Source organism: Theobroma umbraticum, unplaced genomic scaffold (assembly GCF_002168275.2).
Source record: "Theobroma umbraticum cultivar Fairchild unplaced genomic scaffold, ASM216827v3 scaffold_146.0, whole genome shotgun sequence".
Lineage (NCBI taxonomy): Eukaryota > Viridiplantae > Streptophyta > Magnoliopsida > Malvales > Malvaceae > Theobroma > Theobroma umbraticum.
The window spans coordinates 6,636,201-6,663,847 of NW_018397265.1; the positions used below are offsets into that span (position 1 = coordinate 6,636,201).

The 27,647-nt window shown below is 33.3% G+C and overlaps 1 protein-coding gene across 1 annotated transcript; it reads left to right on the top strand.

The window, feature by feature from the left end:
* Positions 1-2,672: 2,672 nt before the first annotated feature.
* Positions 2,673-23,533, top strand: SCD1 (stomatal cytokinesis defective / SCD1 protein (SCD1)). Its single transcript, XM_021436438.1, has 31 exons — positions 2,673-3,168; positions 3,259-3,352; positions 5,101-5,302; positions 6,697-6,838; positions 7,115-7,215; positions 7,981-8,044; positions 8,247-8,360; positions 9,680-9,900; positions 11,228-11,282; positions 11,376-11,459; positions 12,375-12,570; positions 12,691-12,820; positions 12,903-12,933; positions 13,031-13,075; positions 13,678-13,753; positions 13,867-13,940; positions 14,019-14,069; positions 14,372-14,529; positions 14,773-14,820; positions 15,850-15,907; positions 16,010-16,093; positions 18,436-18,697; positions 18,792-18,982; positions 19,817-19,881; positions 20,010-20,133; positions 21,293-21,474; positions 21,572-21,643; positions 21,743-21,903; positions 22,055-22,096; positions 22,306-22,514; positions 23,116-23,533. The coding sequence occupies exons 1-31, from the start codon at positions 2,995-2,997 to the stop codon at positions 23,209-23,211; spliced, it is 3,606 nt and encodes a 1,201-aa protein (XP_021292113.1). The 5' UTR covers positions 2,673-2,994; the 3' UTR covers positions 23,212-23,533.
* The last annotated feature ends 4,114 nt before the right edge of the window (positions 23,534-27,647 follow it).

Genomic DNA, 27,647 nt, shown 5'->3' on the forward strand with positions numbered 1-27,647 from the left:
CATATTAAAACCGGGCCTAAACGGGCACCCGGGTTGGTACGGGCCAGCCCGGGGGGTCCAAAAAAAATTAAGTCGTGGTTGGGGGTAGACCTGTCAAAATGGGCCTAGCCTATAGGGCCGGCCCATTTTTTATTAAATATGGGGTGGGTTGGGTTGAAATTTTTTGGCCCATATTTGAACCGGGCCTAAATGGGCCAGCCCACCAAATCAGTGGGCTGATGTGGGCTGGGGCAGGGCCAGCCCATGGGCTAAAAAATAATTTTAATTAATTTAATAATTTTATATATTTAATTATGAAAAATCAATAATTTAGTTACCAATAGTATTGTTTATTTTATATATTTCAATGTCTTTAATCTTCACTTGTCAAATTAAAAATTTAAATTTAAATTAAAACTTATTATCTCTTTTTCTTTTATGGTAATGAATGTTAGATGATAAATTGATAATAATTCAGACCTTGAGACATCATTGATGTCTAAATAAGATTTAAATGTTTTACTTGAGAATGAAGATTGAGGAGGATATAAATGAGTCTTGAAATTTTTATTATTTGGTTATATACTTATGTTTATAAGATAGTAGTTTGTGTTAAAGATTTAAACTTTATTATGTAATTTTTTTTTATATTTGGTGTAATTTATTTATTTGTAACATGTTTTTATTATTCAATTTATGAATTAAATCATAGAACAATTTTATTAATAAAAAATTTATCAAGTAAAATTATAAAAATTAATTTTTTTTGAAAAAAATAAAAATGGGCTGGCCCAACCCAACCCATAGGCTAACAAGGGGTGGGCTAAATATTAAAAATTTGAAATTTTATTTATATTTGATGTAATGTATTTGCTTATTTATTTTTGATGTAATTTATTTGTTTGTAATATGTTTTTATTATTTAATTTATAGACTAAATCATAGTATAGTTGTATACTTGTATTGATGAGTAGTAGAAATAATTTTTTTTGAAAAAAATGGGCTAGCTCGGCCTGGCCCATGGGCTAGCAAGGGGTGGGCTGGGCTGAACATTTTGTAGCCCATATAAAATATGGGCTGGCCCAGCCCTGCCCATATTTTTTCAACCCACAAGGGCTAGGGCCGGGCTGGGCCGAGCCGGCTCATATTGACAGGTCTAGTTCTACTTCTACCGTTGGAGGCCAAAAGCTTGATTGGCTATGTTCTTGCTTCTTGTGGTGTTTGTGGGTTGCATTAAGGAGATTGTTATTCCAATTAAAAGAACATTGGCAAGGTTAGCTTCTGATTTTATTATTTTATATACTATTTTATGTGTTAAAATATCACCGTGGTGATCTGTGAGTGGAGGTATGTTTTTGTTTTTGAAGTTTTAATATTCTTTTCGTTGTGTAATTTCAAGTATGTTGTCTATAATAAAATCCAGTAGTGGTATTAGAACCATCTATGGCTTGATTTTAATACATTAAGATGTCTAACAATTGTTAATGTCTTGTTTGAAAAGGTTATGAGGTGTACGGGTTTTGTAGGAAACAAAGAAGTAAGTTTTAAATTTTACAATATGTTCTAATTATTTTGATTTCTAGGCAAATTTTATTGTGAATTTTTAAATCTTACTTCTTACCTTACTTATCTCATTTTAATGTCAAATTTCTAAAGATTAGTTAGTATATAAGATGTACAAATTAATTCTGTAATTAAAGTGGTAATTTGATAATATTGCGGTGCGTTATTTATGGAGAAATTTGATTCTGCCTATCTTTTATAAAGTTTTAGTTTCCATTGAAAAATTAAGGGATCAATATACATTGGGAATGTTCTGAGATGGGTGATTATGTGTGGCTAATGGTGGAGGTAAAGCTACCAAAACGTGATTGACACAGCTATTGTTTGCTGCAGTGACAATCACGATTTTGTTCGAAAAGTCAATCAAATAGATCAAATTTAAATAAAAGACCGAACAACCAAAGATCAAATTAATTTGATCAATTTAGTTTTTTACCAAAAGAACTAACAATTTGTCATTTTTATCTTATACAAATTACAACATTGAAATTTATAAATTCATCTATAAGTATAAAATATACAAATAATCTAAATATAAAAAAATACCAAGACATTTGTCTTTTTCACTTATATAAATTATAACATTTGACATTAGCAACATCCACATCCTTAAAAAATTAACATCCACAACTTTGTTCTTTGACATAAGCCATCAAATTAATATTCAACAAATTTAATCTTTAAATTTTAATGTTCAAGATTCAACATAACAAAGATAATAAAATTAATTGTACCTATAACTTAGTAAGTAGTAAATAGGAAATATATATATATATATGTATTATATAAATATAATATTAAGTTTGATTTTTTAGTTAATTTGATGCAAAAATTTTTGAATTGAGAATCGATTAAATAAATTAATTAAACCAAACTTTATGAATTGATGGATCGAATAGACCAATTGGATCAAACTTTTTTATTTAAATCGTATTCAATTTAGTTGGGTTATTGGTCCGAACAAATAAAAAAAATAAAAACTTAATTTAACATAATATTATATCAATATTTAATTTAGAAGAATTATATTTTTTATGATTATTATTATTATTTTGATATTTTAAAACACTTTTTGGCATTTATGACATTAATAACTAATAATGGATAAGAAAAGGAGAAAAGAAAAAGAAGCTAACCCAAAAAAAAAAAGAAAAGAAAAATGCAACGAGGAAAAAGAGAGAAAAACATAGGTGAGAAAGCTGCTCAGGTGAAGTCGAGCGATCACAATACGTAGTCAAAAATCAATCAAACAAATTAACAGTCTAAGAAAGAAGCTTCCTTCTGCTTTTCCCCTATTAAATTCCTTCGTCTCGTCAAAATCTCTCCAATTCTTCTACAGAAAACCCCAGAATTAAAGTAAAAATGCAAATCAGATCTCGAAAACCATAGCAACCAATCAACTCATCGGAGAAGGATTACAAGAAGTATCAGATCCAAGCCATATAATAAAAAATGGCGAGAATATTTGAGTACTTCGTGGTGTGCGGGCTCGGCCCCGAGATTCGTACACTGGACGGGACAAAAGGGTACCATGGAACGGAGTACATGTATTTGCCTTCTCTGCTTGACCAGTATCCGCCTCCCAATCATTCCCTCTATCCACCTCCTCCTCCTCAGCTCCCCACCGTAATGTCCCTTCAATTTCAATCATTTTAAATATTTTGAATTGCTTTTTCGAATGTTTCTGGTTTTGATGTTGAAACCTTATGTTTGCAGTGCGTCTTGCCTGCTGGCGTGGAGATTTATTCATCAGGGTTTGATTCTAACGATCCCTCGACTTACCCGCGGAGCTATCCCATTGTTTTGACCGGTATGATAGTGTATCCTCTGTTGTTTTTATGTAATATATATATATATCTTTTGTATTTAGTGTTGCAATGAAGAGGATTTTGTTTTCATGAAGTGGATTCTTATACTCATAATGAGAATTTATTGAGCGGTTTTGCATGATTGGAACTGCCGCTTTAGTATAATTTAGACAATGTGCTTGTCAAATGGTGCTGGCGGGTTCACTGGCCTTCTGCTTGCCTTGCCATTAGGCTTGATATAGATTGGAATTGCAACTTGGAGAGATTTTTGAAATTAATTATGTAAAATAGAGGAATGCAACAACTATCAGGGAAATGCTTGATAGAAATCCGTAGTTCAAATTCCTTTGTGGTCTGTTTTGACTATTTTCCCTTGTATAGCTATCTGCTTGTGTTGTTGCATGGTTAACAAGCAAGTCTAACAGTAGAAGAGTATGTCAGAACCCACAAAGTTTAATTTTCCTCTTCCACTTACTTGATGAGGTGAAGGATCCAAAACCACTGATAGCTCTTTAAACTTGAGATGTAGAAGAGATCAAGTCCCAGTTTAGCAACAGAGAGTTATTTGAAGTAAGGTGGAAACCTGAATGTTGCTGTACTTGATGAATACATTTTATTTCCATAAATATTTTGCATTGTGACTTTCACAAGAGCCATTCTTTGAACCTGGTCAACTGTGACTAATTGGTTGGCCTTTACTTAGCTTTAGTGTTATGTTTCATAATCAAGATATGCACCCTATCTTTAGAAGTTTTGATTTTGGAATTCCCATAAGATCAGAATGCTCTAGGTCTGGCACCTTTGTACTTATGAAATTCTAGTTGTTGTCATGGAGGAAATTGTCATCAGATTGACGATGCTATCAATGTGAAAAAAATGCTGCTGGGTTTATTAGTTGGGGACAGGCTTTATTGTGGTTTAGAGGACTCCAGCTCTTGCATTGTTTCTGTTTTGCAGACTTAGCAGCTGATAACTTCTCTAAGATTCTTTTCATCTCATCACATGTAAATCTATTGCTTGCCATTTGATTGCCTCATGGTATTTAGGGCAAGTGAGTTTGGCATCAATCTTCTTTGTGATAAACAATGATTTTTATTGAATGATTGGTTTGGCTAGGTAAATTAAGTATTTTACGGAGGATCAGGTGGATTCTTCACACTCAAAGACCAAGATGATAGTGAACTGCATGTAGAATGTTCCTATTCTGGCTTTGCAATCAGGAAGCATTTGAATTGTTTGCTGTTTCTGCAGCCTTTCTATTTTTATTTTGCTTTTTCTAGATGGTAGTTGACAACTTCCTTACACTTAAGGCTCTCGTGGCGTTTGTAAACCAGGCATCTATCTCCTTTGCAATTGATGATGGATATGGTTGTGGTTGGTTATTTGAACTTCAGCACCAAATGGAGGACTTCACCTATAATGTTCAAACTCTGTTCTGGAAATTAGGAATTAGTTCTATCATTTGGTGTGGAAAACATTAGGGAGAACTAGGGATTTGTAGGAGTTCTTTTTAATGAAGCAGTCTCTAGATAAACATTTCTTACCTGTTTTAGAGAATTTTCTTTAACCATGGCATGTTTCTTGACATCACATTTAGGATTTGCTTGTTTCAGTTTGTATATTTAATTCTGTTTTTATTACAATTCCATTTCATGTGAATGTGCTGTAAAGCTCAATGGCTATTGTTTATTTGTTTTGCCCCAAAACACCATTGACTTGTTTGTTGGTTTTGATGAATTATTTTCTGCAGAGGGAGATGGGTCAAAAATTTATGTCAGTTGCATCGCATTTAGGGATCCAGTTAGTGAGGATATTGCAGAAGCTTATCGTATACCCACAAACTCATTTGCTGACAAATGTATCTGTCTTGTTTCACATTCACCTTGTTTTCGTGTTCTTCGGGATGGACTAGAAGAGCTATTTGCACTTTGCTTTTCCCCTAGTGGTAGTCGGTGAGTTTTAATTTGTCATAGACACTAAATAGCTTGTGATTTTGTGGGACCAAAAACATCTTGTTTTGAAAACTTTAATCGTCTCCTTTCGTTTTTTTTGGCTTAGTTTGGTTGAATAGGTGTCCATATTATGTCTTAAATGGTGTCTATATGTCAAAAATTTTAATCATGTTTGTGCTACACATGCTAAATTGGTATCTGCATGGCAAAATTTAATGATGTAACTTATTTATCCTTAAATCAAGCTAATGTAATCATATTTGATCTTGATTAAAATTTGAATGTATAATAAACCTAATTTTAGAAAAGATAGATCACTTTTGAGAATAAATATTTTAGATCAGGAAATCTTCTTTTGATTTCTTATTTCTTGTTTTCCCTATATTCCCATTTTCTTTTCTCTTTTTCGTTTGTTATCCGTAATTTTGGACTAAATGGCAGACTACACCAATCTGGCATCAATAGTTAGACTTGTGTCGGATGGCACTGGATCAGGCCATTTGGCACCAAATGAGCACCTTCTATACTGAAACCAGTGCCAGCGTTATATTCAAAGCTATATACCATATTTGTGTTGTCCAGCCCTGGTTAGGGTTTTATGTGTTGTCAATCCCTGCTGAAGCACACGTCTAATACTAGATCCACTTCCAACGTGAAGTTGATGCCAGGGTGCTTGATCCCGTGCTGTAATTTCAATTTCCGATGTTGATTGTGACTTGTGAGAACCTTATAATGGATGTGCCAAATGGCATAAATTGCTTGGTTGAAGATGCCTTTTCCCCCATCTCTCTGTCCTCTTTTCCCCTCTTTCTTGCATCAGTCCTCCTATTGCTATTCTAGATTTTTTCTTCATTTTTGCCTTGACATGCAATTGCAGATTGTGAAACGTGGACATATTGCAACTTCAACTTTCAATGTTCATTTTTTTATTTTTGTGATATAGTGAGGGTTAATTATAGTTATTAATTAAAAAAAATAAAAAGTTTAAGGCCAATCTAATTTTAATTATCTTGATTTAAAATAAATAGATTAAAATTATGAATCTTTTTGCCATCTATGCACCAACATAGGGTTTTTTTAAGTTTGTGCCATGTAAGTGCTACTAAAGACCAACAACAGGGGTTTTTATGAGTCGTTAATTACCCAAAATTATAGTTGAAGGGCCAAGGGCTGAATTGGATGCAAGTATAACGGATCAGCTGCAAAATTATTGATTGTTCCAGCCCTTATTTTGGCTTTTCATGTTTTCAAGGTGATATCAATATTTTATACCTGTCTTTTTTTTTTCTTAATGATTTAATACGTTTGAATAATATTACATGATCAATGGAGATATAGAAATCTGGGTTTTCTTTTTAGTGCATTTACTGTTGTCAGCTCTGTGACAATTTCAGCAAGCCATTGTGGGATATTATTGCATATATGGTCTCCAATGTACCTTTGCCTACACCTGGGAAAGATCGGGTCTTGTTTGCTATTGACAGTTGCTTGCTTTCTGTGGAGGCTCCCCCGAAAGATGGTCTACCTCATGCAGATGTATGAGTTTCTATTTCTTCTCTGATGTGTTAGCTGCATGATTCTGCATTTTTGGTGATTGTGTTATTGAAGCTCTGTTTGGTTGATGCCTTTGCTGTTTGTGCTATATATATTGCAAAAATTGAATAGAAAGGAAAAAGCAAAAAAATAAAAAATGAATAAAAAAAAAAAGGAAAATAGTAAAAGCATCAACTTGAGCAGAGCCTAAGAAATTATTTATGAACAGCAGAACTTAAATAATAAAATAGCTGACATATATTTCACCAACTGCTGCAGATATCATTTCAGCCTTTGGTACAGTGCTTGGATGTTGACAACTTGATTAAGTTTTTTACAGCTGTGTTACTTGAAAGGAGGATTTTGCTTCGATCTAACAAGTAATTTTCTAAATCTAGAGAAAAAGAATTTCTTTTGAATTCCTGCCAAGTTGTAAATGTTAGCACTTTTGATGGAACGGTTGTGAGCTTTTGGAAGCTGTTGTGTGAAACGGGCTATATCACTCATGACTTTTTGAAAGAAAAGTATAATTTCTATTATTTTTTTTTATTTTCTTTAATTTGTTGTAATATTTTATTTTAGTTCCGTTGGACGATGTGCTTTTTATCCATTTTTTCTCTATTTAATCCTAGCATGTTAAATACACAAGCCTGTTTGCAGTTTTAATTGTGGTTTTGAAATATTAAAGGGATATACTTAATTTCTACCCTTAGCTCGTGGTGCATCTCCTTGAGAGATCCTTTACTTTTTGTTTTTAAAAATTAAGAGAACCTTTACTTTATACAAAAGCGCTTTCAAAAGTTTCGTCAAATCGTTTTTATTTATTCCTGTTTAAACTTGGTGAATTGATTTTTCCCTGAAAAAAGAACCTTAGTCAAGTGATTAGTAACTCTGATCACGTCGTCCTAGAAACCATGTTTGTTAGGCCCAATTTGTTTGATGAGGTCTTATCTAATTGGTTACTTGCACCTAGGACTGATGTGGTTGCAGTGATAAATGTATTTAAGGTTGCTAAGAGATATTATTGAAATTCATATTGTCAGTATCTTCTTTGATGTTGATATTTTTTGTCACCATTTTCGTCATAATCGCACAGGTGGTTATTGTCCTAATGTGTTTCCCTTGCTTTATTTGATTTCTGGCAGGTATTCACTTTTAACTCTAGTCTCAGAGGCCATATGCCATTTGATTTATCCATTTCGGTGGCAGGTAAGCTTTATATATTTGACCCACTGTTCTTTTAATTAATTAAAAACTGGTAGGTGCTATCTGCTGTATGATGGATAAAATCGCTGCTAACCTTTTATCGTTTCCCTTTTCATATTTAGATAAGCCACTGCTGAGTGTATTTTTTTTGTTTGAGTGATTTGTAAACTATAATCTAATTCATGAACTCTTTTTCGTGCTGAAGCATGTCTACATTCCATTACTGTTTTTCAGTGGAGTAGACTACATTGACGCTCCTACACCATACATGATGGGTCTCCATTCAGGTGTTGATACATCAAATCTTGTTATGGATGGTGTAAGTAGTTTGCATGAACTTCAGTATTTATTATGTTTGTGTTCTTTCTCAATTTTCTGTTCGTTTCTGTAGTATTTGTATATGATTTGTTATTGCATGCTGCTCTCAATAATTATTGTTGCTTCCCAATATTTCCCATCTTAACTCATTTCGTAAATGACCTTGCTGAGCCCACAGTGGGGTGGGGTTTGGGTTGAGATCCTAGGTTTGAACTGTAGCACTCTCCCTTGTATTAAAAAGAACAAATGACTTTGCAAAACACTTTCGAATTCATTTAATTTCTGCTTGTTGAATGGGCAACAGGTATCTAGGACTTTTAGTCATTGTGGAAACAGCTGGCAGAGTACTCATTTCACAACTTTTACTTGATTTTAGACTCACAGCATTGAAAAAGACTATGATTGGGAACTACGAAGCATGTGTCTTTCTGTGATTCTGGGTCGTCTGGCTTCTTTTTAGTCAACAATTGCCTTATCTATTTCCAAATTAAGTCTATAATTTACATACTTGATTTTCAATTTATAAGATTTTGGATGTCAAGCTGAATATCAAAAATCATGGGAGCTCTTCATTAGTTGTAATATTTAAATGGTTGCTTTTCATTAAATTAATCCTTCTTGTAGATAACTACTTAACTGATTGATGGCAAAAGATATTGCATTATATAACTTAGGATCACTCTTATGTGTTTATACATATTCAGGTTACATGAAGCGAAGTTATTTTATCTAAAGAGTAATCCCTATTCACTTGCAATGAGAATTAAGATGGCCAAGTTACCAAAAGCATGGTGATGGTGAATGTTTGATGTCTTATGCCTAAGAATATTTAGTACTTTGTTTATCTTTCTCTCTCCTGGGAAATTTTCTTTTGTTCTAATGCAGCATAAATGGGGGAACTTAGAATTTCAGACACTCCTCCAAATGTCATTCCCTTTTCCAGGCTTCTTTTGCAAGATCTTGTGATGCCATACCTCTCCTTTCCTCTGCCTCTTCCCCTTCCATTTTATTTCTTAAAAAGGGGAAATCACAAAATGGAGCAATGTGGACCGAGTCCTTGTGGGACTTTGGATCCAGCTCCTATCTCTGGGATTATTTCTAGGCATTACTATATTCATAATATCATGTTTTGCTCTCTATGCATCTATGAAATCCTGAAAATTAGAATATCTCAAGCATGTGATTTTTCATAAGATTTTTGAGCTTTGAAATTTGCTATCTAATATTTAGTAACTGATTTCAGTGTAGATTTTATCCTTTTGACATTGAATCTTTTAATATTATATTTTAAGCTTCTTTTTCTTTTGACTTATGTTGTAGGTAGTTGTTGTGGATCTTGAGTTTAACCAAATCACCACGACAGAAGAAATACCACCAATTCCTGACCCAGAATTCAGTTTGTTGCGTGGTGAAATACTGAAATTGTTGTATCCAAATGTGGTGGGTATAGATCAGATGAAGGCTGATTTTTGTGGTTCATCAGATCAAAATTTTAAAATCAGCAACAAGCCTTGGGGAGAGGATCATGACCTTCAGCTTAGGTGATACTTGGATGCCACATGAAATGTTATGAAGTATATATTACATTCCTATAGCAAGTATTCTATACTAAGTGCATTGACATATCTTGTTCTGATGATTCTCTCATATTGTTTTCTTGACAAGATTGTAACCAGTTTGTAGCTCTTTTCTCTGTTTTAAACGGCAAAAGTCCTGTTTTATGATATTTGGTTTAGATTGTTGCTTTTATGATGTGGACTGCATAGTTCATTTTTCATTCTCATTTTACTTGTAGAGGAGAAAAGGGTTATTATGGCAAGAAAAAGAGAAATATCAAATTACACAATTATCTTGGAAAAGTTATCCCATGCTGGTTCTGCTTGATCTTATTATCTGAGCTTTCATGTATGTTGATTCAGACTGCATTATTAATGTTTGAAATTATCATGTGGCTGTCTTCTTTCTCTCTCTCTCTGTAGATGTGTGAATGACCACTATATATGTACTTAGTTGGCTGCCTTCTTTATTGATACACATGATTTTTGCATGTGCCTCGAACTCTGTCTTTGTAATTTTGTGACAAAAACTGAATTGATGACTTTCTTTTTGACAATGATTTCAGATAATTGACAAAATGAGAAAGATTTTCTGTGTCTGTATTCGTTTAAATCAATATTATTGAAGGAATAGTTGTATGGACTGCAACTTAAGACATTGCTTGAATAACATTAAGTTTCACCTTATGTACTGGCAAAAATTTTCTATCGGACATTTACATGATTGCTTGAGCTATTCTTGTTTTGGAATATTACTTTCCTGGTGGAATGTAAGTATGGCATTAACAGAAATAATTGCCCATGGTAATTTTTCTTTTGCTACAAAACTTTTTGTGGTTCATTTCTCTTTGTGGAGGACTGGCTTTAGGGTTTTTTTTTAAGTAGGAGTATTTGGAAGTTTGGCTTTATCTTAGGCTTTTATGTCTTGTATCTATAAATCTTTGGTTGGTTAATTATTTTGATGAGCTGGTATTACGAATTATTGTGATTTGAATAGTCTGAGTATTTAGATATTTGCCTCTGGATTCTATCCCTACCTTTCCCAGTTGCGTCTATTTCTCTCCAGGCATCTTCTGATTCTCACCACGTTTTTCTTTTTTGCTCTCTCTCTCTCTCTCTCTCTCTCTTTCTCTCTCTGTGTTCCGTATTTGAAAGCCCAGCTGTAAAAGTTCATGATATGCATCTGATTAACCATTTATGGAAATTTTATTTTTCTTGCTTATCTTGTATATGGTGCAATATTCAACTTGTGATTTAAGACTTCTTATTTATGTATCTGATTAATTTGAAGAATTAATTGTGTTATGCGCAGGTTCATATTCCTAAGGTTCTTTGCTTCAATCTTAGGTGGCTACCGCAATTTCATAGTATGAAAATTTGTCATTGATCTTGTATGAGTTTGGCATTTACTGTTTGGACCAACCTAACCTGAGTATCTTGGTTGAAATGATCTTTGTTAGGAAAACAATGCCACTCAGGCCTTCAACACTCAGGCATTTTTGAAGAAGCGGTCTCGGTCAACCAATCAGCCACCAGAGCCTATGGTGATGCTATGTCTTCTTTCTTCAAATTATATTTCATAAATGAATTTGTTAGTGATGGTTCAGTTCTGATGTATCTTATAGTAGAAATTTCTTGTTTGCCAAATTTTTAAAGCATCTTCCCTGGTTTTTACCTCATTATTCTACTCTGTTAGTACATTTTTTTTTTTTTAGGATTGTGGATATAAAGTCAATGCTCTTGATGTACGGCAGTTTGAGGAGTTTGCTTAGGGTTCAGAAAGGGTTAGGTTAGACATTTGGATTTGAAGGTTATGGCTGGGGTATAAAATACGGGTGAAGGTTTTATAAACTAGGAGCAAGTATATGGGTGCTGTTTTTATGCTGACTTGACTAACTTGAGAACATTGTAGCAAGAGATGAGGAGAAAAGAGCATTCTATTCTTTCAGGCATTTATGCTTCAATAAACAAAAACATGAAAGTTACATAGGTGTTTATTAGACATCCATGCCTCAATAATTTCGCCGAAAAAAGCATGTGCTATAATATGAATATTAGAAGGCATTTATTAAGGCATCTAGGCTTCTACTGACCCATTAGACTAGTAATCAATAACTAGTTTTTAAACAAGTGAATAACCAACTTGGGTTCGAAAATCTAATTTCTGAAATTCCTAAAACAATTTAAACCCAATCAAATTTTGCCTCAGGTGCCAGATTTGCGTAAATTACAATAATCCCTGTACATGACACAGCCAGAATTTATAAAATAAAATCCTAAATAACTGGTACTGAAATTAAATTAATGAAAATAGCCAGTTTCTTCTTCCATAGCTGCATTAGCTCTTTTGTTAATTCAAGAATCTTTATTTTTGATTTTTCATCAGTTTTCTGAAAATTTTCTCATCTCCTGTTGGTACTGTTGTTGTTATCTTCTTTCTTTCCCCTTTTTTTGGGCAGATAGCACAGTTTCTAGATTCTCACGGTTTCTTAGATTATCTGGAGAGAGGTATAGGTTCAGATGATAACAATAATAACCTCCTTGACAAATTACAAGATGCCATAGGAAGAGGTCAAAATCCTCTTTCGATTGTTTCCTCCACAATGGTGGAGCCGGAAATCATAACAATATCAGATCCAGATGTTGGAGTATCAGGTATGTTTTTGTGAATCTTTGTCAAAGTTCTTGATTCATTCACATCAATCTTATTCAAAGTGACAAATACATGGGAGGTTGTAAATAAATAAACATTTCTCTTGTTCTTATTTTCTTCAGGATCAGGTGCCAAGTATAGCTATGACAGGTTCCCTTCAACTGTTAGAACAGAAGAGCAAGAAGAAAAGAGAAAGCAGATTCTTGCTGCAGCGAATGGGGCTTTTGAATATTCAGGAAGGCAAACTCCTAGGTATATTATAAGTTGAGATATTTTGCGTACTTGCTCATACTTGTTAAACTTGTTCCTAACAAGTTCATTCTTGCTTTCCCAGTTCACCTTCTGTAAGTTCATTGGAGAGGGCTGTAAGTTCTTTTTACTATCAGTCCTAGATTTCATTAGTTTTTTTTTTGTCAAGATAAGAATTGCTGTAAACGAATTCAAACTATCATTTTTTTGCAGGCAGAAAGAGAGCGCATGGTTTTGGACATTAAAGTTAAGTTGCAGGTATGAGTTCATGATCTCTCTTTCTTTTCAATTTGTTTTTTAATACATTTTGTTTTCATTTCTTTCGCTTCATTTCACGTCTACGATTGATATTTGAGGAGTGAAATTGCCTTTTGTTTGATTTAGTTCCTTCTATGAATGGTTCTGTATGCTATTGTGTCTTTGTTGGCAGGAAATTCGGCTAGTGCATTTGCTTGTATATGTAGGAGAGAAACTGGTTGTTGTTACAAGATGAATGTGAAAGAGAAAATTATTGCTTTGTATTATTTCTCAAACAAGATAAGAGATTTTGGTTGTTTCACGGTGTCAACCTGATGCTGAAATTGATATAGTGGTCTTTTATTAATGTGTCTTTCTTGATATGAAGGCCTGTAGGAGGGTTTGCTTTGTATGTGTTGGAGAGAAACAGGTTGTTCCTAAATATGAATTGCATAGAGAAAAATTATTGGTTGTTTTTTTCTTTCATTAAGTTGTAATTCTCTAAACAAGACAAAGAAAAAGATATTTGGCTTGGTTTCATAATGTCAAGTTGATACTAAGTGGTTATGGTGGTACTTTTTGTCATTTTCTCTCATACATTTTGTGCTTTTCTTCTTTGACAGGGATTATGGCTTCGTCTTTTGAAATTGGGAGCAACAGAGGATCCGCTTTCTTCATTTGAATACGGCACAATTCTGGGTATGTTTCCAAAAGAGCTCAATTCTAATTCGTACTTTAGGCAGAGATCTTATTTCTGTAGCTGTAAATATTATCTGCTTCCATTAACAAGAATATGTGCTTTCATTTCGCAGCTTTGATTGAATCTGATGCAGAGGGAATTGGTGGTAGTGGTTTTGTTGAGTGCATAAGGGAGCACATAAATTCAGTATGTATAGCTATTAGAATCATACCGTGATTAACTGTTTTAGTGCACTAGTAACTTTATACTGGATTTCATGCTCAGGGATGGCATGGTCAGTTGACTGAAGAACAGTTTATAGCAGTGAAAGAATTGGTATGTAATGTAAATTGTGGCTGTACTTGGGGTTTTAAATAGTGGAGCAAGTAATTCATGTTTTACCATTTCATGTGACGGTTTTTCGTTTTCAGTATTTAAGGATTTTAGAAATTTGAGTAATTTATGAATAATTAATATTACTTAAGTATTTTTGTTAATGAAGCAAATTATTCACCAACTTCTGATAAGCTTTTTTTTTTTTTTAACTTTCTGCTCTGACATGTCTTTTGATGTTCGTCTTGTAATAATGTTTTTCTTTTTCCTCCTTGTCCCCCAAATGTATTAATGCACAAATTCAGCTCAAAACAGCAATTAGTCGTGCAACTTCTCGAAATGATGTTTTGACCATTAGAGATGCCCTGGAAGTGTCTGCTGAGATGTATAAGAAAGATGCCAATAATGTTCCAGACTATGTCCAGCGTCATCTTATTTCTCTGTCTACATGGGAGGAGTTACGGTATGTATTACTGTGTACCACTCACTGGACTTATGTTTAATGGTCATTTTTTTGTTATTTAAGTAGGATCTGGTTTCTATAAATCAAAAGTTAGTCAGTTGTGCCTTTGCGCGAGGTTTACGTTTCGTGGTGGTATATTATTTTTCTTCTGAAATTTAGATTATTATTTGTTCCTTCAGTTGTTAGCCCTTACGGTTCTGTACAAAACATTGAATCTTAGAAAGCAGATCGATATTGTTTCAGGTTTTGGGAAGGATACTTTGACTATCTTATGGAGCAGTCTTCAAACAAGTAAGTTAATAACTTTAGTATTTTTAAAATGTAATTTCTGAAATATTATTTATTAAGTCTATTATCTTGTGCATGAAATATAGTTATGTTGTGGTAATCTGTTTTGAAATTTGGCTGCTCATTGAACCAGCTATGCTTTAGGATGAGGTTTTTTGGCAGAAAATATAGTGGACTGATGTACGTTTGCAACTGTTGTTATGGGTTTACTGAATTTCCTTTTAGTTCTTTTCACTTTTCAGCTGGATTTCAACTTGGTATATGTGTTATTCCATTCAATGGTTTCTTCAGCCAACTTGACATGATTGGGTCTATACTTGCAACTTAATCTGAGATAATTACACTACTAGTTACCAATGCTGGTGTTGGTGGTGCGGAGCAAAATTGTTTTGGCCTTCAAATAGGGTTCAATCTTGAACGTATAGAAATGACAGATGAAGAACTTAGAGATCAAAGAAATAGATTGAATAATTGTTGCTACTCTACTTCCCTTGCTGGCTTTCCCTGATTTACGTTCATCACATAAGATCGATGACACTGGTGGATTTTTACAGCAAGCATGGAATCTCATGTTGTGCTAGGAGAAGTCAACACAGTAGAAGTTAGTTCTGGGACAAGCCACTGAAAATTTGGGTTTAATTGTATCACATAAATCTGAAAAATATGATAAGATAGCCACTTACCTGAAATTAAGAGTCTATTTCCAATAGGGTTGCTGTAGCCCCACAATCAGTCCTTGATCTCTTTGCAATCTAGTTTAATCTAAACTGTCCAAGCTCATTAAAAGTTATGTGCAATTGCTTTTTTGTTAAGAACAGTTACATGCTAAACTGTCCCAGATGAATTTCTGGGTTCTTTTCCTTCTCTTATTTCTTTTCAATTATTGTTCTTTTTCCTTCCTACACAGAGAATTCTAGCCAATTGGTTTTATTTCTCTGGCACATTCAATTTCACTGAACCTCTTTATTTCCCAATTGAAAGTGGAAGCTATTGCTTATCTATTGTGGTTGTTGTTTTTTATTTTATTTTCAGATCTGCCAATTATGCAACTATGGTGACAGCACAGCTAATTGTATTGGCTTCCCACATGGTAGTTTGTTTTATAATTTATAATCTTCTCCTACCACTTATATGTATTTATTGATTGTTTTCAAATGTGTAAGCATTAATCATATTTCCTGTTATCTTGAAGGCGGGACTGGGACTTGCTGATAATGATGCCTGGTACATGATTGAAACTATAGCAGAGAGAAACAATATTGGATATAAGTTGCTTGTAAGTAAATCTTCTACACTGTAGTATTTTATTATGATTGACAATAAAGTACAATGTTTATAGAAGTGTCTTGCCCTTCTTCTTTTTCTCCTAACATTCAACAACATATGTATGCTTCGGGATTATCTCTGCAGCCTCATTGATTAATTTTTGATGTATTACTTGATCTAAGGATCCTTTCTGTTTAAAGTTTCTAACTAGTTCTCATGTCATATATTACCATTCAAGTAATGAATATTGGATGTTCCTTGACAAAGGAATCTATCGGATTTGGATTTTTTAGAAGTGTCCAGAAAAGATGAGAACTTTTTTTTTTTAGCCAAAGATAGGGACAACACTAAGCATCTGAGATGCTGATTAAGCTACAAGTTGAAAACAATTAAAATCTGCATAAGCTAACCCAACGTTTGTAAATTTAAGAATTCACTATGTTCACTTCTATATATGATATGAAAAAAGATGAGGAATATTTGAACTGTCCCAGATATAGGCGTCAATCAGGTTAATGGCAGAAATTGTACTTGAATTTATAACTTCATGTTTAATTTGGGTACCTGACCTGAGCATTTGTTTAATGTGGTGCTTAAACTATTACATCTGTTTAATTTGCTAACTTAACTCACGCTATTAGTTGTAGATGATGGTGTAGTTTTCTATCAATAATATTCACGTCACTTATGCCGAAAATATTTTTGATAACCTGTATTTAAATACCTGCATTTTAACCCTTTTTTATTAAGAAAATTAGTTGCTTCAGTTTGTTTTTTTTTCTCCCCTTTTCTTCATTCTTCCTCCAGGTTTTAGAAAACCCATCAGCCTCTATTTAACATACTTGCGGGTTTTTTTTATAATCAGCAATGTTTACAGCAGATTTCGACACTGTTTTCCTCTCTCATTCCCTTTTCTTTTCGTCTTTTACCTTGTTTGGTCTTCTTCTTTAAACCCATGGCTCACACTTTCTTCTCTGGACCCACACCCAGTTCTTTAGCATGAGGTATTTTGGCTTTCCCCTATTCTAGTTCCCAAGGCTCCATTAATTTGCTGACAGCTCCTAGATAAGAGGCTGCATTTATGGAGGCATATATAGAAAGTGATACTGAACATGACTTGTCTAATACTTCTCTATCCTTCATGCAGCTTTGCCTTCTAATTCCATTTTTCCTAGTTCATTGTCAATTTCATTTTCATGCCTTGAACATGATGTTCATTTTTTTGGTCAATTTGATTTTAATTCAATTTGTCAAGCACCTTTTTACTCTTCTATTGATACTATTATTTGGGATACTATTGTAAGAAATTATGCTTTAACATTTACTAGCAGAATTACAATTTTTTTTTGTTGTTGACGTAGTTAATTATCCTCTCATTCTTTGAATAGTCAATCTGTAAATATCCCTTTTTTATTTAAAGTATATGAATGCAGTGTTAGTATTTGGACCTTTACTGTCATTTATTGTCTTTTCTTTAAGTTGGGCCTTTGAGCTTTCAACTTATTATGTCGAAGTAGAATTTTGTACAAGCTACAAGTCAGTTCTTTTGGTCAAATGTGATTTTTTTCCTTCTCATTTGTGTCCTCCATGGTTTTGGTAGTCTATGTAGCTCAGAAATCATCTCATAGGACCTCTGCTTTCATACAAACAGACACCGGTAATGCAATTTAATTTGGTGAAGAACACATCATCACCCTTAACTAATGGTGTCAGTTAAATGAGTATATTTCTGTATTGCACAAAAAAAAAAAAAAAGGCTCAACCACCTTTGAGATTATAGTCAGGTACCATTTATGTACTGTTGGTCCTTTTCTGTACATGTACCTTTGGTGAAACCTAGTCACCTGTCTCATTGCTTAGTAGGTATGGATGCATTTAAATATCTTTTATCATCCCATTCAAAACTCATGTTTCTTTAAGGGTAAATTTTAGCATATCTAACTTGGCTTTTGGTAATGGAAGTGAACTGGTTTTCCTTCATTTGTTCATTGGTTTGGTTATGTTATTAAGATGTAGCAGAAGTATTTGTGGAAGATCCTGTTTATATGATCATGGAATGCACTTCCATTAAACTTGCAAGCTCAGCCACACAAAGAATAATTTAATCTACTCTGACATATGTTGGAATTCATTTTAAATGGAATATTCATCCTAGTCATCCTCTCCTTCCTTTTTTAACATCTCTTTCTCTCTCTCTCTCTCTCTAGTATGAAGCACTTTATTTATGTTGAAGTTGATGCTTATGACTAGTAATCATTTTGTTCAATATTCCTGGCCATCTTGTCCACACAGCTTCTGCTTTCAATTCATGAATATAATTTCTGAATCGATTGTTCCCCCAATATGTTTCAGATAAAACTTAGAGGACTTTTGTCACACATCCAGCAACTTCGTATCAATTACTGGGGCATCTCATCTGTGAAGCCACAATCACTATTGCCTCCTGGATTGTCATCCCCACGTCCAAAGGATGCCGCAAATGAGAATCAACAACCTGCAGAGGCTTCTGGTGTTGGAAGGAGCTGGGTGCAGAGCATGTTCAGCAGGGACACAGCATCAAGAGCAAACTCTTTTAGTCGTGTTCGTAAATCTACTTCTGATGGTGGTGCTTCAGGTACATCTTTTGTTAGCATTAGATGCTTGGAGTGTTTAATATTTAGGCCGTGCACCCTAGAGTTTCATGGTTTATTATCTTTTAACTGCATCAGAGAATGGGAATCCTCGCAAACAAGATTTGTCTGTTGCTGGGCAGAAGAAAATGCAAACCAATGTTCGCATATTGAGGGGTCATACAGGTGCTGTTACTGCTTTGCATTGTGTAACAAGAAGAGAGGTGTGGGATTTGGTGGGTGATCGTGAAGATGCAGGTTTCTTTATTAGTGGGAGCACTGACTGTTCGGTGAGTTACCATATCTTGTTATTTTTTTCATGCACATAATTAGAGTGCTACATTGTCTGTTCGATATTATTGATCTTGTTTTTGCCTTTAAATGGCTGAGTTTCTTGTGGAAAGCAACAAGCAGGGAATCCCTCCAACTTTTCCATTTTTGTTTGGCTTTTTTCTATTTTCCTCTTCTGGCCATTTTTTGCCTATCTAACAGCTATTTCCTGAAAGAAGAGGAAAAAAGATCAAACTTTGGCTGGTTTCGTTTTCAAATGATAGGAGAAATTATTATATTGTTTGTTCAGGTCTTCGGTTATGTTTCTCAAAGAGTAATCCTTTTGTCAAGCTATCACTCTTTGATTGTTCTGTTCTTGAGTCGTGTTCAGATGAAGAGGGACCTCTAGGTGTTTTTGTACCGTCTAATGATCATTGATTGGTATTTCAGCTGGCCAGATTCACTAGACAACATTTGGGTTCTTAGACCTTCACACCAAATATTGGTCACTTTTATTGCCTGTAAACTCCATCAGATTCACATCCTATGCTAGTAGCTTTTCTCACTTTCAAAATCTGATTACGACATTTGACATGTCTAGTACAGAGATGTCTACTGTATCTAAAATTGTATTCAATAATTACCTATCATTGCTTGTGTAATGGAATGGAATCTGTGTTTCCCGTTTGTCCTCCATAAAATCTTGCTTCATTGAATGGTGCATATAATTATGATTGTTCAGTATTATAAGTTCAATAGACATCCTGAAGCATTTAATTCTACATGCATTAAAATTTTGAGTTGATTGGTTTATTTTGTGGAGTAAGTTTCAATTGGATATGTAAATCTTCCAGGTTAAGATTTGGGACCCTAGTCTTCGCGGTTCTGAACTTCGCACAACCATGAAAGGACATACAAGGTCTCTGTTATGGAATATTTAAACCCTTTTGTTGGTTCTTCTTCTTATTGCAATGTTCCTTTGGTTGTTAAATTTTTATTCTTGTTCATATTTGATTTAACAGTTTCTGTAACTCTTTCTCCATGCAGAACCATCCGTGCCATTAGTTCTGACAGAGGAAAAGTTGTATCTGGTTCTGACGATCAGTCTATTATTGTATGGGACAAGCAAACATCCCAGTTACTAGAGGAACTAAAGGGTCATGATGCACAGGTTTGCTTGTTCATAACATTCTGGATTGCAAACTGGGTATACGACTGGAATGTTCCTTTTCTTGTATGTGTAAATGGTGAAGACAGCTTTTGCTGCACCTGTTGGCATTGTTGAAGATATATCTGCATATCTATAGAACAATGCCAATTATCATCAGCATTATGTTAATCATAATGTAGGACATCTTAACTTTTTACCTTGATGGTAGTATCAGTGGGTTTTGAACCAGTCAAGGATTTGCTCGGTTATCTGAGAATGTTGCATAAAAGAGTTAAAATTATTTATATATTATGTTTAGAAAGAAAGGAAGTGCTATTTTCCTGATAAAGTGGGTCCACAATTGCGGCTTTATGAAATGATTTCTGTTGTTGTAGTTCACTAATGTGTACAACATTGATTATCATTGACTGTTTAAAATACTCAGAATGTAAAAATGAAGAAGAGGAAGGGGGTGGGGGAAGGGTTGGTCAGGGGAGGAAGACATTGACTTAGCATTGGAAAGAAATGAAAGGAAAAACGGGTTTTTTCTTTTGCCCACAGGATTTAAGCATAAGACCTTTCCTTTTCACTCTGGTTTCTTAGCATTCTCTTTTTTAAACCAAATCTGTATTTTTATCAATTCTCAGTAAAGTCAGGAATATGGCATACAAGTATGGACATGCTTATGTACTTATGTATATACACATTTAAGGAATAATCTATAATCAAAGTTGAAGGAACCTCTCTACAGCTATATGTTTTTGTTACCTTTTGTCAGAATTATTTACTGCACTTTTTGGATTACCAATCATGTTCTAAATTATTATCTACTACATGTGATACTTGCCCTATAGAGATGTCTTTTTTGTCATGGATAAGCAAGCTGCTCAGCCTATTTATTATGTTTCTCATGAATAGGGATCATTTCTATGTAGTGTTTTGTGGCTCTTATGTTCTGGTGCAAAATTTTACTCACAGTTGCTTTCCTGTCAACCTCTTTGGAAAGCTTTTGTTTTCTTATTTTATTAATTTTTTTTTACTTTTAGTAGTTCCTAATTCTAAATGCTTTTTCTTTGGCGATGTATTAAAAAGAGATACAATCTCAGCTGTTTGTCCTTTTCTTGAATGTACATGAATTAGATAATTGAATCACAAGATCCCTGTCTTTCTGTTACTGTAGGTCAGCTGTGTGCGGATGCTGTCAGGGGAACGTGTCCTAACATCTGCTCATGATGGAACTGTGAAGATGTGGGATGTTCGAACTGATACTTGTGTGGCAACGGTTGGTCGCTGTTCTAGTGCAGTTCTATGCATGGAGTATGATGACTCCACTGGCATCTTGGCTGCTGCTGGCAGAGACGCGTATGTATCAGAACACTTGCAATGCTCCTGTAGATTAAAAAATTAGATTTATGGCTTGTTGCCTTGAAATTAATCTGATGAATCGTTTGCATTGTAGGGTAGCAAACATCTGGGACATCCGTGCTGGTAGGCAGATGCACAAGCTTCTAGGGCATACAAAGTGGATACGGTTAGCAAAGAAATGCAGAATTTTTTAATTTTTTGATTCATTGGTGTGTGTGTGTGTGAAAACCTTGGAAGGAACAGTGTTCATGTGTTAGTTATGCAGGTCAATTAGAATGGTTGGGGACACTATGATCACGGGTAGTGATGATTGGACTGCTAGAGTTTGGTCTGTTTCCCGGGGAACTTGTGATGCTGTTCTTGCCTGCCATGCTGGCCCACTGCTTTGTGTCGAATATTCAGCATCAGACAAAGGAATAATAACTGGTTGGCGCCGAGTCTGTTTATGTCTTTACTGTAACCTTTACAAGTTTTAGTGCATTTTTATAAATATGAACGAATTGTAGCAACAATTTTATCTCTAGGGCAGGAAAAAGAATAGAATATAGTAATAATATTTTGAAAAATATTCTCTCAGGTTCGGCAGATGGGCTGCTCCGATTTTGGGAAAATGAGGAGGGTAAGTGCAATAATCAAATTCTGAGTATTATTCAAGTTTCTTTTAGCTTTGCTTTTATCCAACCTGGTTAAGGCAATTGCTGACGATTTAATCTAAAACTAGTTTGACTTTTCATTGTGCTTGTTGATGATAATCATTTGATAGTTATCTCCTTAATTAGTCTTTTGCTGTCGATAATGCTACTAGTTTCTATTTTGTTACGCATGCAGGGGGTATAAAATGCGTGAAGAATGTAACTATTCATAGTGCTGCTATCTTATCTATAAATGCTGGAGACCACTGGCTAGGAATTGGAGCAGCTGACAATTCTATGTCTCTCTTCCATCGGCCTCAAGAGAGACTTGGTAGCTTCTCTAACACTGGATCAAAAATGTCTGGGTGGCAACTTTATCGGACCCCACAAAAGACCAGTGCTGTGGTATGTTTATTTTTCCCTGCACTTGTATGGTTCTTAGTTGCTTTTTCTTGTGCAGTTCTTTGTTGTTTATAATTAATTATGTTAGCACTTATGTATACACATAAGCACATAAAATTAAGTCAGAAAATAGCCCCTGATTGCGATCATCCTGATGGGGGTTGTTGTGTCCTTGTCGTTTCATACCTCTGTCTTGTGGTTTATAGCTGTGCTCCCAGATATTAAAGGAAGAAAGATAGAAGAGAGGAGTGGAAAAGGATAAACTATATGCTTTAAGTATAGTTTAGACTTAAGAGAGAGGACAAGAGAGATAGCATTGAACGGATCTTCCATAATCCTTCAATGTGGAGCTATAAGGCTCACCAAACTCCCAACCGAGATCAATTTAAAAGCCCCAGATGTCTTAAAAACTGTATTTGTTTCAGATACATGCTTTTTGTTGTCACTTGCTGAGTGTATGTTGAGGTAGTTTAATAATTCCCAAAGTCTTCAAGGAGCAGTTTCGATTTTCTCTACTTTCAGTAGCTATAAGGTCAAAAACTATGTTGGTTGGGATTTGATACGTTTTTGCTGGTTTGACTTTGGCCTCTTTTATGGTACCCAGGTGAGATGTGTGGCTTCAGACCTGGAAAGGAAAAGGATATGCAGTGGTGGTCGTAACGGAGTTCTTAGGCTTTGGGAAGCGACGATCAACATCTAAGTTTTTTTCCCATATTTGTGTGTTTGTGGCTGCCTGATTGTAAGAGGTAACGAAAGCGGAGGCTGTGATGGCCATGGTCAAACCTTTTGCAAGAAAAGTTTTCTTCCGGCTTGTACCTGTGTTCATTTGTATTCATATCATGTATGAGTCTTTTTGATTGATCCTTGTTTGGTCTCTGGGCTGCTGTCTTGATTTGTTTGGTTCGTCAATGCATACCAAAGGTGTCTGTGCTTCCAACTGTTTTGTACATAAATTCCTGCTAGAAAAATTTTTGTTTGATGTTTATTATATTTTTTAAATTATTATTTCGATTTTTTTTTAATTATTGATAGTTTAACCATTTTAAAAATTTTTAAATTTTTGTTTGATGTTTATTATTATTTTTAAATTGTTTATGTATTTTGTAAGTATATAAAAATTTTAATCGTTTCGAATAATTTTCATTAAAAATATGTTTTTCATAAAATATTATTAAGATTTATTTAATTGGTAAATTTGGACTATATTAAAAGATTTTTTTTAAAAAAAATTATTTTATCTTAATTTTAATAATATTGAATAATTCATAAACTATTATTAACACAATTTTCAATTTTATATAAATGAATCATTAACCGTCTTATATATAATTATCTTTTGTTTATAAAAAATTAACATTACATTTGGAAAACATTTTATATATAATTATTATGTACAAATAAATATAAAATAAGTATATATGTACAACACACGTAATGATAAATACCAGTCAAAAGTGAGAAAAAAAATTAAAGTAATCGAAAAGTCTCTAAAAGAAAAGAAATAATTAAAACCCAAATATTAAGAGAGGTAGTGAAAGAAAATTATCATCTTTAGTCTAGTTAATACCAAAAAAAAAAAAAAGGATGATAATTAGTGTATTTTAATCAAAACGTACTAATTATTTTGAAATATGGGATCAATGTGAAAGTCTACTACTATTTTAATAGGAAAATGATAGAAAAATTTTTAATAAAAAAAATAAGTGATAAGGGATTGTTTAACATAAGAGACTTGGCCCCAAAAAAAAAAAAAGACCAAATTAAGACATGAATTATTTTCATTCCTCTCAATTCATACCAATTCCTTAACCAAAAAAGGATTAATTGATTTGGCTTGCTTTGATTGATAAAGCTCACAAAAAGGGATAAACTTTTCTAAGCAGGGAAAGTCTTGGACAACATTTTAAAATTTCGGGTTTATCGATTAAAATGTATCTGCATATGAATTTAACATTATGATTAAATGAGAGGTATTAAGTGTTGAAAATGATCATAAATTTTTGATTAATTTGTAATCAAATATATATCTCTAACACCTAAATCAATTTACAAGTTTAACATACTTACAGATATACGATGAAGAGCATTATTACATGCATTGATTTCTTTTTTTTTTTTTTAAAAAAAGAAAATGATGTAATTTCATTACCATCATAAATTTACAAAAACTACCCTTCCATTCGGTAGCAGGGACAGAGACCCTCTTCTTAATCAGTCTGCGTATGGTAATTTGGAAAGAACAAAAGCCATGGTTGCACTCGAGATCACTCTGCATAAAACGTAACCTCCCTCCCCAGTATATTACATCAGGAGTCAGTTCTGAAGTTCCTCTCAAAATCATCCCCCTGCAACCATCTTTCCCATAAAAACACAAAAAACCCAAAGCAAAACAATATCCAAAACAAATGTATTGCAAAGAAACGAGGGTTGAAGAAGATGAGATACCTGTAGTTTGAGGGCCTTCAGCCGCAAATTGAGAGCTTTTCTCTTTTCCAAGTAATCCTTTACTTTCTCTATCGACTGATTAAACCATTGCATGGGGGAAAGAAATTACAAACACTATTTATTATACGTTGGTTCTGAATATAGAAAAGGAAAACAAACTAAAAATGTGGATTGAGTTTTACATACCTCTAAAAGTTGACGTTTATGTTCTTCCCAGAACGCCACTTCATTTTCCAGTTCTTCTTTCTGCTGCAAAACTCAAATCCCTTTTTCATTAATTATAGCTAAAAATGCTTACTTTAAAACAATCGAAAAAAAAAATATTTTTTCGGGTGTTTTTAAATTTTTCTTATGTATAATATTTGATTACATAACGAGAAATAGTACTTTCTCGTCTCGTAAATTTCATTTCTCTTATTTTGATGTTTGAATTTGAAATGTTTAAATTGGAATCTTAAATTTTAATTAGTGTGTTTTTTTTATGATAGTATTTTGGATCGGAAAAATATTTTCATGCATAGAATATGGAGATTTTTCATTATGTAATTTAATTCTTAAGGTTATATTTAAGCTTTGATTTGGTAGATACTTTTATTATTTATCATTTATTCATTTTTTACTTTTTTTTACATAATATTTAAGAAAGTTTTTAAACTATTTAAGAAAATTCAAATAAATTTTTATTTTCTATTGCATTCAATTAAATTCTTATATTTTGATTTTAGACCAAATAGGCCGTAAGGATTAATATTCGATTAACGGTCTTAGTCAATTTTCAAAAAAAAAAATGGCCATATCCATTTTATACCACATTGCACTAATATAACATATTAATTTGTCATAATAAATGATAACGTGACACAAGAAGTAATCATCTGACAATCTCACCCTCCGCTATGACATATCAGCACTATATGAATATAAAAAAATTAATATCATTTTAATTAATAATAATTAATTAACTTTTAGTCATAAAATTTTATTTAATCTAAAATAAAAATACATATATTTGATTTATCCCAAAAAAAAGAATAAAAATTTATTTAAGTTTTTTAAAGTAATTCAGGAACTTAATTTTTAAAATATTATGTTATATTTGTTCTATGCATATTTTTTAAAAAATAAATAAGGAATAAAAATATCAACTAAATGCAACCTAAATATGCTACAAAGATATATTCAAAGTCATATGTAATAAATTTGGTACTACCTCCCAATTCCCAATAATAAGAAATTAAGGCTTTAACTTAGATGTCTTGATTTGATTCTTAAAATACTTTGAAAAGTATTTATGGAATGGAAGATAATAAACTTCATACTTTTAAAACTTTATAAAAAGATAATTCTTATTATAAATTATAACTGGGGCATGGACTCTAGATTTACTATCAAACTTACATGATTTGTTTGTACGATGATTGGTTTGAATTTATACAAATAAATTTTCATAAACATAACCTCAATAATGAAATTAACTACTTGGAAATTAAGAGAGAGGAGAACAGCTAGTGAAGCAGAAGGTTACCTTTCTCTTGGCAGGCTTTGCATGAGGTATGAAGGAATTATTAGCCTCTGGCAATGTGGTTGGCTCAGCTTTGATGTTTCCGGATCCCTTTAATTATTATTATTTTTTTACAATTAATGATGTAATTTGAATGTTTAAAACAAAAATAATGATGTAATTTGAAGGTTAAAAGCCAAAAAAAAAATGTAAACAAATAAAGGATATTTACAGGATATTAGTGACCTACCGGAACTAAACAACCTTTGGGCACAGCTAGGTTACTCAATCCTTCTTCGAATTCCTCTTTGTCCTGAAAACAAGGAAATTAAAAAAGAAAAAATCATTGTATAGAACTTGATGAACAAAGGCAATGACTAAATCGTTTCAATTATCATCAGGCAAGATCACCTATTCTCTGTTAATCCCATAAATAAAACATGATTATACTAGTAGAAAATTAATCAAGAGATAAGACTTGCCCTTTTGTTGCTAGTCTTTTTCATGACCGTAACATCTTCAGGATGAACATCTGCTTCAAGCTTGGGAGGTTTATTTTCAATTTGTATATGTTTCTGAGCACAACGAATTTCAGAAGAAGGATTAAATTTTATTTTTGTGACCTTGTTTTGGGAATTACAAGGAGTGGTTGGTTCAAGGTCTGGAGGTTCAACTTTGTGTTCGGAAGCATATTTCTCTTCAATATATGGGACATGCTGATCAGTAGCAAGCTTCGAATCCTCATTCTTATTCTCACCATTGCATGAAAGAGTTTCCAACTGTGAAGAAACAGCGTAATCAGCCATAGGAGGAGGGATGGATTGATCAGAAAGATAAAGGCTTTCTTCAAGGGCTGATCTTCTTCCTCTAAATCCCCATCTTGAAACTACAGGTTCTATCCAAAGCCTCGACAATTCTAGCAAGATATTGGCGACTTCTATCTCGGCATCAGTGGCATCAACATCGTCAGACAAGCCTGGATTGTTCATCTGTATGGTTTTTAGAGCTCCTATGTTTTTCTTCTGGAAGAGTTTTGGCAGATCATTGACTGAGGTTGGAGATAAAGAAGAGAGGCGCTCTAACTTTAAAAAGAGCAAAAGGAATAATTTTACTTTGAGAAGGGTTGTTGTTTTTCTTTAATATGAAAATTAACATAAATTTCTACCAATTAAATAAAGAAACAAATAAAA